Source organism: Caenorhabditis elegans, chromosome V, assembly GCF_000002985.6.
Source record: "Caenorhabditis elegans chromosome V".
NCBI lineage: Eukaryota > Metazoa > Nematoda > Chromadorea > Rhabditida > Rhabditidae > Caenorhabditis > Caenorhabditis elegans.
In genome coordinates, this window is record NC_003283.11 from 359,698 (window position 1) to 374,212 (window position 14,515).

At 38.5% G+C, this 14,515-nt stretch overlaps 3 protein-coding genes and 1 non-coding gene across 6 annotated transcripts; 3 read left to right on the forward strand and 1 right to left on the reverse strand.

Annotated features, from left to right (window-relative positions):
* Window positions 1-68: 68 nt before the first annotated feature.
* On the forward strand, window positions 69-3,988 carry T22H9.1 (rRNA biogenesis protein RRP36; the record flags this gene model as incomplete). 2 transcript variants are annotated; one of them, NM_001307794.3, is made up of 6 exons in its annotated part: window positions 69-149; window positions 452-649; window positions 1,296-1,433; window positions 1,488-1,990; window positions 3,123-3,294; window positions 3,616-3,988. In NM_001307794.3, the coding sequence occupies 6 exons, from the start codon at window positions 69-71 to the stop codon at window positions 3,895-3,897; spliced, it is 1,374 nt and encodes a 457-aa protein (NP_001294723.1). The 2 variants fall into 2 exon arrangements, with proteins under 2 accessions (NP_001294723.1, NP_001300206.1); NM_001313277.3 differs by lacking the exon at window positions 69-149 and having other exon boundaries at window positions 635-649; window positions 3,616-3,897.
* Window positions 3,989-5,252: 1,264 nt separating this feature from the next.
* mltn-6 (MLt-TeN (mlt-10) related) lies at window positions 5,253-9,391 on the forward strand (the record flags this gene model as incomplete). Its single annotated transcript, NM_001269056.1, has 10 exons — window positions 5,253-5,310; window positions 5,358-5,611; window positions 5,664-5,860; window positions 6,646-6,809; window positions 6,859-7,153; window positions 7,198-7,348; window positions 7,477-7,731; window positions 7,778-8,116; window positions 8,172-8,372; window positions 8,837-9,391. The coding sequence occupies 10 exons, from the start codon at window positions 5,253-5,255 to the stop codon at window positions 9,389-9,391; spliced, it is 2,469 nt and encodes an 822-aa protein (NP_001255985.1).
* A 1,244-nt stretch (window positions 9,392-10,635) lies between these two features.
* mltn-7 (MLt-TeN (mlt-10) related) lies at window positions 10,636-14,103 on the forward strand (the record flags this gene model as incomplete). 2 transcript variants are annotated; one of them, NM_001313308.2, is made up of 9 exons in its annotated part: window positions 10,636-10,724; window positions 11,157-11,487; window positions 11,544-12,057; window positions 12,430-12,532; window positions 12,577-12,695; window positions 12,745-12,915; window positions 12,978-13,145; window positions 13,295-13,495; window positions 13,549-14,103. In NM_001313308.2, 9 exons carry the CDS (start codon window positions 10,661-10,663, stop codon window positions 14,101-14,103), a joined length of 2,226 nt encoding a protein of 741 aa, NP_001300237.1. The 2 variants fall into 2 exon arrangements, with proteins under 2 accessions (NP_001300237.1, NP_001300238.1); NM_001313309.1 differs by lacking the exon at window positions 10,636-10,724 and having other exon boundaries at window positions 11,369-11,487.
* On the reverse strand, window positions 13,024-13,566 carry Y39D8B.4. Its single transcript, NR_068572.1, has one exon. It is a non-coding gene; the product is annotated as an Unclassified non-coding RNA Y39D8B.4 (non-coding RNA).
* Window positions 14,104-14,515: the final 412 nt, after the last annotated feature.

Here is a 14,515-nt window from a genome sequence, read left to right on the forward strand (position 1 = left end):
AATTTATTTTATTTTTGTAATTATCGATTTTTTTGAAAAATCAAAATAAAAATCGAAATATTTTCCAGATGCCGTTCACCGAGGAGGGCAAATATCAGACGTTTCCGTCGAAATCGGCGCCGATTTCTGGAAATAAATTTCAGAAAATGGTCAGTGCCACGTGCAAATATTACGCAAACGCAAAAAAATTTTGCGATTTTTGGGTATCGAAATGACAAATTTTTATTGAAGATCATATTTTTTCAACAAAAAAACATCAATTTTTGAGAAAAACTATGAAAAATCGATTAAAAAAAACCGCAAAAGAACACAATTTTGAAACTACAGTACTCTTTAAAGGCGCACACTTTTTCGATTTTTTGCGGAAATTTTTGTGACGAGACCCACCGTATTTTGTTTTTTCTCAAAAAAATTCGAAAAAAACCACAAAAAAACTCCAAAATTTTTGCAGGCAACAATTCACAAGGAGCAAGAAAAATCGGGAAAATTCTACGAAAATCAGCGAAAAATCCATTTTGGCGGAACGCCTCGAATCCAGTATCGAGAGGGCGGAAAATTCTATAAACCGCCGCGAAATGAGCAGGATCCGGAAAAATCTGGAAAATTTGCCGGAAAAACTGGGAAAAAGTTGGAGATGAAGAAGAAATTGGTAAAAATTTGAGATTTTTGGCGAAATTTTAATTTCAACAACAATTTCAACGCTCCACCCCCAAATCATGGGTCTCGTTAGGTATTTGGCGGCAAAATTGCAAATTCGAATTTTTTCGAATTTGAGCATTTTCAATCGAAATCAAGAGTTTCGTCGAAAATTTCCGAAAAAAATTTCAAAAAAAAAATTTTCAATTAAATTTTTTTGAGATAATATCGAAAATTTAATGGGAAAAAAAACACAAGACTTTTCGATTTAAATTTTTTTTTTCAAAAAAAAAAAATTGAAAACTTCTTTTTTTATATTTTTTCCAGAAAAAATCAGAAAATATTATAACAACTAAAATTTTCGTTTAAAAAATTTTTTAGTTCTATTTTACGGGAATTTTTCGATTTTATACAAAATAATTGAAAAACATTGATTTCGACCTGAAAATGATTTAAAAAAAAAACAACGAAAAGAGCAAAATCGGCAAAAAATTACAAAAAACCATTGAGTTTTCGGTTTTTTAAAATTCCCAACGAGACCCAGCTTTTAGGGGCGGAGCATTTTCCCTTGGCCGGTGGAGCACGTTTGCAGAGCGATTTTTCAATTTTTGAAACCTTACACTTTTTAAAGGATTTTGTTGGAAAAAATTTTGTTCCAGAAATCCAAAAAAGTGAAGGGAGACCCTGTCAAAGGCACATCAACCGAGTACGATCAGCTAGCGAATTCTGACGAGGACAATGACGTCATGGATGTTTCAGATATGCTCCCGGAGCCAGAAGACGAGGTGGAATCGGAGGTTTTTAGGCCAAAAATTTGAAAAATTGAGGTTATTTCGTTTTTTTTTTTTCAGATTCCACTAGTCAATACTGGAAGGAAAGCGACGGGAAAAGAAAAAAATCCGGCAGAAAAAAAATCGAGAAAATTCAATGCTCTGGGAGAGTTTGAGGATGTTGAGGAAGATGCTGAAGCTGCTCCAGCACCACCGGCTCCTAAAAAACCGAAAAATCAAAACGTTGAAGAAGAAGGATCGGAGGACGAGCTGGAAAGATCGGAAGGATCGGAAGGATCGGAGGAAGAGGAAGACGACGAGGATGAGCGGCTGAAGTTCCGTGAAGAAATCTCGAAAATGCCGTTGGGCAAGGTGAAAGAGATGAAGGAGAAGCTCGGCATTAAGCTCTTCAACAAGACCTATTTCGGAACGTCGGAAGCCGACAAAAAACGGGCCGACGAGAAGAAGAAGGCCGCCGAGAAGGCCGACAAGGGCCAACATCGGCCGAGGGAAATGTCGTCGAAACGGCCCGTTTCGGCGTTTAGGAATATTTATGGAGGACACGAGCAGGAGAAGAAGAAGAAGTACGTAAAAATAAATTTTGGAAAATTCGGAAATTTTCGAGATTAAAAAAAGCGTATTAAAAGATAATTTCCGAAATTTTTTACCAAGTAAAAAACTGGAAAAATTCGAAAATTCTGGAGTTTTTGAGCGATTTTTCGCAGTGGAATCGACATTTTTTTAAAATTTTGCACAAAAAAGGCAAAAATAGATTTTTTTCGAAATAAAAACGTTTTTTTGTATTTTCCGAGAAAACGAAAAAAAAAAGATTTTCCGAAAAAATTTAAAAAAAGCGAAAAAAATTCATTTTCCGAGAAATCGGAAAAAAAAGTTTTTAAAAAAACCAAAAAACAATTTTTTTTCGAAAAAATTGCAAAAAAACGGTAAAAAAATCAATTTCCGAAAGATCGAAAAAAAAGTCAAATACCAACAAAAAAAAATTATCCTAAAAAAGAACAGTTTCTGTTTCCAAGAACCAAAAAAAACAATTTTTTTAAAACGACAAAAAGCTTTTTTTTTAATTTTCGAAATTTTTTTCCAAGAAAAAACGAAAAAAATTGGAAAATTCTGAAGAAAAAAAAATTCATTTTCCGAAAAATCGAAAAAATGTCAAAAGACCAAAAAAAAAGATTTTTTCATTTTCTGGAAATAAGAAAAAACTAAAAAAAATTATTATCCGAAAAAATATCAAAAAAGAGCGGAAAAAATTTTATTTTCCGAAAAACCAACAAAAAAAAGAGAAACAATTATTTTTCCGAAAAAAACGAATGAAAAATTCAAAAAAACATTAAAAAAATAATTTTCCGAAAAATCAAAAAAAAAGTTTAAAACCCCTAAAAAATTATTTTTATTTTCCTAGAATACGAAAAAATGCAAAAAATTTTATTCTCCGAAAAAATAACCAAAAAAGCGAAAAAAAATTATTTTCTGAAAAATCGAAAAAAAAATTCCAAAAAAAATTGCAAAAAAAGCGAAAAAAAAATAATTTTTTTCCAAAAAAAATATATATTTACATTTCCCGGCAAAAAAGTTTTGGTTTTCAAAAAAAATGATTTTCCGAAAAAAAAAACGAAAAACAAAGTTTTCAAATTTTCACAGCCACGTGAATAAAATAAGTATTTCTATTCATATTTATAAAAATATAATTTTTTCCAGAAAATGGGATCCCCGATTCGACGCAAGAGCCGGCGACTTCAAGGAAGTCTGCTTCGAGAACAACTATCAGTTCCTCGACGAAATCCGTACCGGCGAGATGCAGGACCTGCGTAACGAGTACAATACAGCACGGGCGGAAGGCGACGAGAAAAAAGCGGAGAGACTGAAAAATGTCAGTTTTCAGAAGGAATTTGAAGCTATTACAACCTCAAAATGTGCTCAAATGATCGAATTTTGTGATGAAATTTCTCGAAAATTTCTCACAATTTTTGTGCCGTTCCAAAATTTTGAAAAATGAGCTAATTTCAACTGAATTATCTTCAATTTGCCAATTTTTGTGTAATGCAAAACATATTTGACGCGCAAAATATCTCGTAGCGAAAACTACAGTAATCCTTTAAATGACTACTGTAGTTTTCGCTACGAGATATTTTGCGCAGTGCACATTTTCAGTACCTCAAATTGCTTCAAATCGAAAATATTCAATTTTCAGACACTTCACAAAATGGAGACTCGGGAGAAGACGCGAGCCGAGAAGCGACGACACGCGGAAACACGAAAAGAACTGCACGATGACAATATCGAACGAATGCTGCGCGGAGAGGCGCCGATCTTCAGGACGAAGGCACAAGTTCGCCGAATCGATGCCGAGAAGAAGTACGAGGAGCTGAAGAAGGACAACAAGCTGGACAAGTATTTGCAGAGAAAAGCGAAGAAAGAGTCGGCGAAGCAGAAGAAGGCCCGTCCGTTTGAAGGATATGGATTCCAGAATTAATATCGATTTTTTTTTGTTATTTTTTGTTATTTGTTGTTTTACGCCAAATTGTTACCCCCAATTGTTAACACTTTTATGATTAAATTTATTTTTTCGTTGTTTTTTGAACGCTTTTTTTCGGTATAATTGGATTACTTAGAGACTTTCACTTTCCCGGGAAGGACTAGGAAAACTAGGAAAAATCTAGGTACAAGTTAGTCTAAGCCTTCTCTGGCTTACAATTAGGTTCAAGCTTATGCTTAGGCGTAGGCTTACGCTTAGGGTGAGGCCTGACCCTTTATGATATGAGTATGAATCTCCTGAAATTCGTAGGCGTAAAAATTTCTGCCTGCCTGCCTGCCTGCCTGCCTACCGTCGACCTAGGACTATCCTGTGCTCCGTCTGACGAATTACATGACGGTCATGAATCATGATGTTGATATTCTATAGCTTTCACAAAGTAATGGAGTTCGGGCTAAAAGTAGGCGGTAGGCAAGCACCTAGGCATGCCTAGGCCTATAGGCAGACATGCTGGAATTGGGTATGTAGTCCGTGGCCGGAGTCCCTCCGCTAAAATTCTGCAATTTCAAATTCGTGGGTTTGGTCTCCATATTTTGACTCAGGGCTGGGCGGCAATTGCCGTTCGGAAAATTGATTTGTCGACAAATTCGGCAAATCGGCAAACCGGCAATTTGCCAATTTGCCGGAACTTTCCAATTCCGGCAATTTGCCGGTTTGCCGATTTGCCGGAAATTTTAATTTACGGCAAATTGTCGACTTGCCGATTTACCGGATATCAGATTTGCCGGAGATGTTTAGGGGGATTTTTTATAAGACGGAACAACTGAAAACTGTCCATTTTTAAATTTTTCCCGTTTTTTCGACATATTACTTATCAAAATAGATTTAGAAAAATTCATATGATGTATTTAATTTTGCCATTTGAAATTGAAATTTCAAAAAATAAGTGCAAAACCACAATTTGCCGAAACTTTTCTGCAAATTACTGATTTGTCGGCAAATTCGGCAAATCGGCAATTTGCCGGTATGCCGGTTTGCCGATTTGCCGGAAATTTCAATTCCGGCAATTTGCCGATTTGCCGGAAAAAATCGTTTGCCGCCCACCCCTGTTTTGACTTTTATGGTTGGTTTTACTTATCAGATAAACCTACACGCCTGATTTAACTAACTAGGTGGTTTGTCATTTCTCCAGACTAATGCAAAGAAAATGTCAAACTTTCTCCATTTAATGAAAAATCGTGTGTTGTTTTAACAGGTAAAGTGAACTGGTCTCTCAGACTTTCCGGTTCCCACTTCCCCGAAAAATCCGTTCCGTATAAAAGGAAATTAGGATTTTCTGAGAGTATATCCAAACAATGGGATTCACATTTACTCGTTTTCTTTTTGTTTATTTTTTAGTAGGTGTTAGAAGTGGTAAGTCGTAATTCCAACCCTATACCAGAATGTTAAAATAATTTTAGTATCTGGATCCATAATTTCCCGCAGAGAAGTGCCTACCGTTTCTACTCCACCACCACAGCAATCAACATTACTCCCAAACTTTCCATGGCTCGAGAATATTCCAAAATTCGAGTTTACAACTTCCAAGCCAAAAAAGCCAAACGCAATCCGAGAGGGGCTCATTGAGCAAGTGAGAAGCGGGAAGATACCAAAAGAGCTGGCTCCGTTTGTGAATTTGACGAAAATCGATGAGATGAAAAAGGAGCATCAGGATGTGAGTTTTTGAAATTTTACCAATGACTGGGTATACAGTCTAAGAGTTTCAGACGCTGGACTTTATAATTCGAGACGAAGACGTGGCAGATGTACCGGATGATGACGTGGAGCATCGAAAAGTGAATACATTAACCCATGATGGTAACAAAACAATTATCACGATATCAGATGAAGCTCGAGATGATTTGTATAAACATTGGGTGGACCAAAGTCTAGCCGGACTCATGGGAGCAGTGGTTACTAATGTGTGAGTTTGTAGTTTGTAGTTTGTAACTTCTAGTTTGTAGTCTGTAGTTTGTAGTTTGTAGATTGTAGTTTGTAGATGTTGACATCTCCACCGAACTGTGCCCTAATTTCAGGTTGCCAGCTTGGAGACGATAAAGTCGTTGGCTTTGGCTTAGGCGTAGGCATGGACTTAGGCTTAGGCTAAGGCTTAGGCTAAGGCTTAGGCTAAGGCTTAGACCTAGGGTTAGGCTTAGGCCTAGGCTTAGACTTAGACTTAGATTTAGACTTAGGCGTATAAATAAACAAGAGAAAAAATATAATAAACATTTAAAAAGTACAAGCGAAAAATGTCATCAATCTATTTAATTCATAGGGAATCAGAGGTATAGGGGATTTGGAGTTTGAGAATAGTTCAGGAGCTCAGTTCCTATACAGTTTTCCCAAGTCAACGGACTAATTGAAAATTAGTCTTGCAGCCTATATTAATATTGGAGCCTATAATAGTCTTGCAATTAAATTTAGAAGTGTTCAAATAATTGATAAAACAATACACAGAAAAGTATGTGTGATGTATGATTTAAACTGTTTCAAGTCAAGTTTTTGACGAGAAATGGTCAATTTTACAACACTACTGGATCTTCAAAAATTATCATCTAATCGTCTTGCAGTCTCTATTAGTCTTGCACCACTACGGGTCAATCGAAAATCAGTCTTGCATGCAAGACTAATAGAGGAAATACGGTAACTCCAGGCTACTGCCCTTGTATAATAGCATTTTTCTGTGAAACAATGCATATGACATTCCAGAATAAACAAGCGAAAAATGACAAAGTCCGAAAAAAAGGATCACTACATTTGCATAAACGAGTCGAAAAATGTGACGGCTCATGCAAAGTGTGTTGTTGTTGTACTTGACCAGAGAAATAAGAGGAATGAGAAACTCAAGATGTACAGTACTCTTGCAACTAAATGTATGTGTCCTAGACTTTAAACTGTGAGTGTAATCTTGTTAGTTTCCAGTAAACTCTCACCGGAAGCGAACCCGAGCGGATAATGATATTTACAAGACCAGATTGGACCATTATGACAAATATGTAAAGTCTGGAGCGGAGGAGTACAGGGTTAAAAGAGCAGCCGGATTCTCGATATTCGACGAGATGGAGAATAAACGACAAGCGGCTATACGTTCCAATGTGCAAACCAGGAAATCGTACACGATTCGCGAAAACAAGAGCCTATCCCCATTAGCCTTAATCGCGCGGAAGCTGACGGAGTTGGTCAGAGCTGGGAAGAATAAGCAGGAGCCTCCGAAACGGTGAGCCCTGGAAATTGGAAATTAGCTAATGGGAATGGTTTCAGATGGCAACAAGTGATCCAGGAGATTAAGGACGAGAGTTTTCGGATTAAGGGGAAGAAGAATAACAAGGAGAGGATGAAGCGAAAGTTTTCGAAATTCGTATCAACTATGAAGGAGGCAGGGTTGAATCCAAGAAAGGCATTGAATACGATGGTAAGTTAAATGTGGAGTGGCGCCAGTTTATGGTGCCAAAATGATCAAATATCATAGCAAAACTTATTATCATCATGGTTAGACAATTCTCAATTAAAGTACGTCTAAACTGTAAAAAAACTTTTCAGGGAATGGAGGATTTATTTGAAGACGATCCAATCCTCTCTGAAAAAGAAATGGATCTGAAAGATCGGAAGGAAATGGAGGAAAGAATGAGTCCGGACGATAAAATAATGCATGAACCGATCAAATTGATTAGGGAAGCTATTAAGATCGGAATGGCTATGGCTGGAAAAAATGGGTCTGAAATTGGAGACAAGAAAGTTGCACTGCTATCACCACAGTTTATGAGCATTCTACCGGATGAAGTGGCGAATGATACGGTAACTCCACCTTCTCCAGTTCTAAGTATATGAAGTTCAATTCTAGGTATCCCTCTTCTCCCCCTCCATCCTTTCACTTCACGGAGAAGGTACTGATTTGGAGCGTTCACTTTCTCTCACCAAGGCCTTGAGGCTGATGGAAGACACTGGTCAGGAGGAATGGATGAACTTTGTATTAGAAGCTTCCGGTGTAACAGAGACAGTTGAAAAAATGAGAATCGCCGAGGAAAAAGAGCAAGACGAGGAGAGACGGAAGGATTTTGTGGATAAGGATGGAAGACCGATGTACTTCACGAAGGAAAATGTGACCGAGATTTACGGAGAGTATGAGGCAACCAAGATTGACTTGATCAACGGAATTTACAAGACAATGTCCAAAGATCAGGTAAAGAAGCATGAAATTTTGACAGATCAATCAGAGAAATCAAACAACTTTCCAGCTCGACGCATTAAACTCCACCGGCTACTCCATCATGGACGACAAGCAGCTCGATATGCTCTACGGGCCAGGATCACCCTACAATAATTCAGAGGCACTGGATAAGTTCCGCGGGATTCCGTTAGAAAGTATGCCAGATAGGATCGAGCAAGACATTAGATTGTTGGCTAGAGAGGAGATGAAGTTCGAGTTGTCGAGAAAGGTAAGGCTGATTTGAAAGTCGGCTATTGGACCCCTCATTGCTTGATCTCCGAAAATTAAGGGAAACTTGCCGTTTCGATTTTTTCGGAGGTCAAACAGCGCAGGGTTCGTGTTTACATTTTGTTTACACTCAAAATAAATAAAAAAAACTGCGTGGCGTGTACTGCAGAAAACCTAATATTTTCGGCCCGCCTTTTTCTCGCCCACTTACGGAGAAAAAGCAAAAATTTTGACCCCAACCAATATCAGGCCGCCGACATCTCACGGGTTACCGCGCGCCGCTATGTTTAACTCGCAGCGGGCGGAGACAGATCGCCGCCAGATCGCAAAATTGTTGCCTTTTCTCCGTGAGCGGACGAGAAAAGGGCGGGGTCTAAATATTAGGTTTTCTGTAGTACATGACACGCAGTTTTTTTTTATTTTGAGTGTACATTCTTCAAAAATACCCTACTTTGTTAATTTCAGAAAGACATCGTCCTAAACCCCCTGGTCTTGAGTTCAGTAGTCAACGATCCCGTGACAGCTTCCCAATCCCTAATCTTATCGCCTATCCTCATTGTCCCAATCATCTTCTCACCGTCAATCTACGGAAATGTCATCCTATCCCCATGGATTTTTGTGCCAGTCCTCGTCAGTCCCCGTATCCTTGGCGCTGTAATTCTATCCCCGGTAATCATGTCTCCAGCGATCCTTACCCCTCTCTGCATGGTCCCTATCATCTTGTCTCCCGGAGTAGGTCTCCCGTTTATTTTGTCTCCATTCATTCTATCGCCATTTATTCTATCGCCGGTTGTTATGGCGCCACTGGTACTTTCCCCATTTGCACTTTCTCCGTTTATAGGTATCCCAAATGCTCTGACTCCACTGATCCTCTCCCCCTTTGTACTATCACCGCTGGTTTTGTCCCCTCCATTTGTGTCAGCTTTTGTGCTGAATCCTTATGCCTTGTCCCCTGCTGTTTTATCAAATGGTGCAGTTTTCACTGCGGTGCTGTCGCCAAGTTGGTTAAGCACCCTTTAAATAGTTCACACTTGTATGTTGTGTCCTCATAATATAGTGATAATTAAATAATTTATTAATAAGAATAATATGAAGAGGAGAGAATACAAGAAGAAATAGGCATTGCAACTAGAAAGACACATTTACAATCGCCTCCTACATAGGGAAGAGAACAGGCGGGACGGGTGTAGGTAACACTATATCGGCAGACAGACCGCATAGATCAAACTATAGATAAAAAACATTTGGTGTGCACAGGACCACACAACAATATAACAAACAGTTTCCCGTTTGTAGGTTTCGTTTGTGGGTTCCCCATCGTTACGAGACCATTGAGTGACTTTCAATTTTAATCTGAAAAAAAGGTTGGCGGAAATTTCAAATTTTTTGAGAAAGAGTTTTAAATTTTTACCGAAATTATTTTGGCGGGAGATTGAAGATTTTTGAGAAAAAAGTCTTGCGGGAAATTCAAGTTTTCGAGAAAAGTTGTAGTTGGGTATTCTAATTTTTTACGGAAAAGTTTGGCGGAAGATTCTATTTTTTCTGCAAAAATCTTCAAATTTAATTTTTTCGGACGAACTTTGCCGAGAAATTCAATCTTTTAAAGAAACATTTTTGAGCTAAATTCATATTATTCGAGAAGAATTTTGGCGGGAAATTAAAATTTTTTGGAAAAATGATTGATTGGAAATTCAACTTTTTGCGGATAATTATGGCCACGTGGTGTCAGGCTGTCCCATTACGGTTTGATCTACAAAAAATGAGGGAATTTTTTGCACAAAAAATGTGACGTCAGCATTTCCTTAACCATGCAAAATCAGCTGAGAACTCTGCCGCTTTTTTGTAGATCAACGTAGATCAAACGCAAATGGGGCACTTTGACACCACGTGTTTGGCGGTAAATTCGAATTTTTGCGGATAATTTTGGCGGTAAATTAAAATTTTTTAATGAAAAGTGTGTAAGGTTGTCACACAAAATTATTAAAAAAAACAATTTTGCACCTCAAATCAGAACACAAAACCAAAAAGTTCATCCATCGTTCTATTATTTATCTATTTGTTTTATCTTTTCATCCTTATCACTTCCCCTTTTCACTTTTTTCATTTTTCGGCATACACAAAAAAAAGGATAAATATCCAGATCACATTAGTATCCAACTGGTATTTCTACTCTTTTTCGGAAGAAAAAGGGTTGGGGGTAACGAGTATGTTACAAGCTGCGAATTAGGGTCGGCTATCTGGCTAATGACTGGGGGATAGCTATCATTCACAATTTTTTTGTCGGAGACTATGATCCGATGGATTTATTTAGTTTTATCTATGAACTTTATTTTCGGTGTTGCTTATGGTTTAGGTAAGTGTTTTGAAAAATGATTTTGTTTGAAAAAATAAACAAATCTATAGAACTTTATAATGAGAACTCCATTTTGTGTTTAATATAAAAGTGTTAAATTTTTTGCTGCAAAATTTGAATAAGACCTGGCACTGTGTATGAAAGTTGCTTATATAATAAAAGTAATTGGAAATTGCTGAAAATTTTGTTTTTTCGAATAGGGGCAATTTTTTCAATAAAAGTATAACTATTTTCAGATTTATCAAACATTTTTTCACCATATATGTACATAATAAATTTTATTACAAAAATTTGGATTATATCCCCGATATGAGCAGTTTTGTAGATTTGCCAAAAAAAAAATTTCATAACTTTGGATTAAAGTTCATCGCGAATTAACTTTGTTCACTGTTTTGCCTAGCTTATTTCTAAAAATAAATTTTAATTTTGCAGACACAAATTCCTCCTCGGATATCCAAAAAAGTGTGCTCCGTCTAAAGCACCAACTCACAGAAGGAACGATCCCTTCTAAGCTCCTTCCATTTCTCAACCTGACAGCAGTAGAAAAAGAGAAAGCCTCACACAATGGAAGTCTGCAGTTTATTGTAGACGATGATTATAAGAAGGGTATTAGTAAAGACCCTCCAGTTTTGAATATAAATGAGATGACACATGACGGGAACAAGACCATCGTGAAGATCTCCGAAGAAGCCACCTACCAACTGATTCAAAAATGGGTGGATCAAGCGGCGTCAGGCTTTATGATGGCCTTGATGAGCACTAAGTAGGTCATTCTTTTCAAAATAGGTGCACCCGTGAATCTGAAATTATATTTTCCAGGTTAAAAGATAAACGCCTAGAACCCCGCCACATCGCCCAGCACAACAATTGCACGCAGGTGGCCAAGTCGATCACGGAGCACGCGCAGTGTGTGGTGACAATTCTCAAGCGTCTAGATGATCAGAGACGGAAGATTCGAAAATTTAAAAAGTTAAAGTTTCGAAGATCCCAGCTGAGAAGAGCCAGAGCAAAACGAGATCTTCCCGAAACATACCGAGAAGACAAGGAACGTGTGGTTCAGCAGAAGCAGCAATATGAGCTGAAGGGGAAGAAGGAGATGACGTCGCCGTTCTCCTTGATAGCAAAGACCCTGACGGATATTGTGAGGGAGAATAAGAATAAGGAGAAGGAGCCGAAGAAAAAGTGGCAAACTGTGATCAATGAGATTAAAGATGAGCTGAATAGGATCAAGCAGAAGAAAAAGGATCAGGAGGATTTTCGGAACGTGTTTTCAAAATACTCAAGGACTATGAAGATGCTTGGTTTGAACCCGGAGACTGCGTTCAGAAGAGCGGTAAGATTTTGAGTGGAACCAGTACCAAGTACCCGATAAATTTTTGAAAAAAATTGTGACTTGGCCGACTGATCTATGTTTGATCTATGTTTGCGATGAACCACTCCCATAGAAAGTTGGGAAATGTCGGTAGAAAGTTGCCAAAGTTTAGCGGAAAGTGTCCAAAATTTGGCAGGAAATTTTCAAAGTATTGTAGAAAGATACCAAAGTTCTACAAACAGTAACCAAAGTTTTGCAAAAAGTTGTCAAAGTTAGGGAGAAAGTTATAGTCCTTCACTGACTTGGATTGATACTGTACCATAAGGTCTTTAAAATTCTAGTTTCTCAGAAATAAAATTTCTCACTACAAACTACAAAAATGCAATTTTACAGGGCCTAGATTCAATTGGTGAAGAGATTTCAGCTGCAAACACCACTGGAAAATTAAGCGAGGAGGAGCAGGTATTGAAGAAGCCGTTGATGATGATTAGAGATGGTAATAACCTATCTCAAAATCTGATATTTAGTTTCACATTTTAGGTGTAAAGCTAGGAATGATGCTAACCGGTCAAAATGTTTCAAACTTCGACGACCGGAAAATCGCACTGATGTCCCCTCAGTTTATGAGTGTTCTACCGGATGAGCAGGCAAATGATACGGTAGACTCCATGCTTTTCAGAAAAAAAAAATTCCAAAAAAAGTGTCCAGGTAAACCTACTCTCCCCTTCCGTGTTTGCTCTTCATGAATCCGGCTCCGAGCTTGACCAAATGCTTTCACTATCCCGAGCGATGAGGTTTCTCTCTGAAAATGGGCATGATGACTGGATGAACTTTGTGCTAGAAGCTTCAGGGGTGACAGAAGCCGTGGAGAAAATGAGAGTGAGTTTACATAGGTGAAGTTTGACTGGAATTTGAAAATAATTGAAATCAAACTTTTAAAGTTCGACGAGAGAAAACAAGAGATGGAGGCGTTCCGTAAGCATTTTTCAAACGAAAATGGGCAGCCAATGTACTTCACACGTCAGAATGTATCAGAGATGTATGGAGATTATAAGACCTCAAAAATTGACTCAATGGAGAAGTTGCACAAGTCGATGTCGGCAGCTCAGGTCAGGAAGGCACTATGAGAAAAAAAAGGAAATTGTGTAGATTTACGGCACGAAGCAAATGACTACGCCGACCAATCAGCGTAGTTGACCACGCTCACTGCAACCCTCTGATTGGCCGGCATACACGCGCGCGAATATGAAATTTTCAGATGCACGAGATGAACTCAACTGGCTACGCAATCATGAGCTCCCAGCAAATCTCCGAGTTCTACGGTCCAGGCTCCCCGTACAACGATTCCCATGCCTATGAGAACTACAGAAATTTGAGAAGAAATGATATTCCAGATATTTTAGAGAATAATATTCATCAGATGGCGCGCGAGGAGCAAGCCTTCAAAGTTGCTAGACAGGTCGGCCGGGAATTGATGCGGACAACTCACTATAAAAATTTTCAAATTTCCAGAAAGATGTAGTGCTGAGCCCTCTCCTCTTCACCTGGATAACGTTGGCTCCTAAAACAGCATCCCAGCCGATCGTCCTCTCCCCACTCGTCTTCTCCCCGCTGATCCTATCCCCATCGGCCCTGGGCCCCCTGATCCTCTCCCCGTGGATCTTCTCCCCACTGATTCTCTCACCACGTGTCCTTGCCCCGATCATCCTCTCCCCCACTATTTTCAGTCCCATCATCCTTTCCCCTCTAGCCCTGTCCCCACTAATCCTCTCCCCAGCCGTCGCCGATCCACTGATCCTCTCCCCTTTCGTCCTCACTCCCTTCATTCTGAGTCCTCTCGTCATGGTCCCGCTGATCTTAAATCCCTTTTGTCTATCTCCCCTTCTGGGCGTCCCAAACACTTTATCACCTATCATATTATCACCATTTGTGTTATCACCATTCGTGTTGTCACCTCCGTATGTCAATGCATTCGTTCTGTCACCGTATTTTTTGTCGCCAATCGTTTTGTCGGATGGTTTACTGTTTACCGCAGTTTTGTCGCCGTCTTTCTTGAGCTCTTTGTGATATTTTAGTTGTACTCAGAACTTTAATAACGAGTTTAATAAATGAACAAATCTGGTTATGCTGAGCCGGCGAAACGGCAAAATGGCAAAATTTTCCTAACGCAAACTCCGATTTATGCTCTGAAAAATAGGTAATTTTGCCTATAAATGCTTGTTTTCATTGAGTTTTGAGCTTTTGTAGATATATCGAGTCAGGAAACATTTTGACCGGTTAGCGTAGAACGCGTGATATTAAGGAATCGAGCTGTAGGTGTGCTGGTGATACTGGGATAATATAGTGATACTGTAGGGTTACTGTAGTTTCGGAAAATAACGAAATTTTGCAATTTTTCAGGGGCGTCAATATATTCATAGATAGGGTTTGGAGCCTGAAAATGTATTAATTATTTACAGTTTAACTTTTTAGGAATATC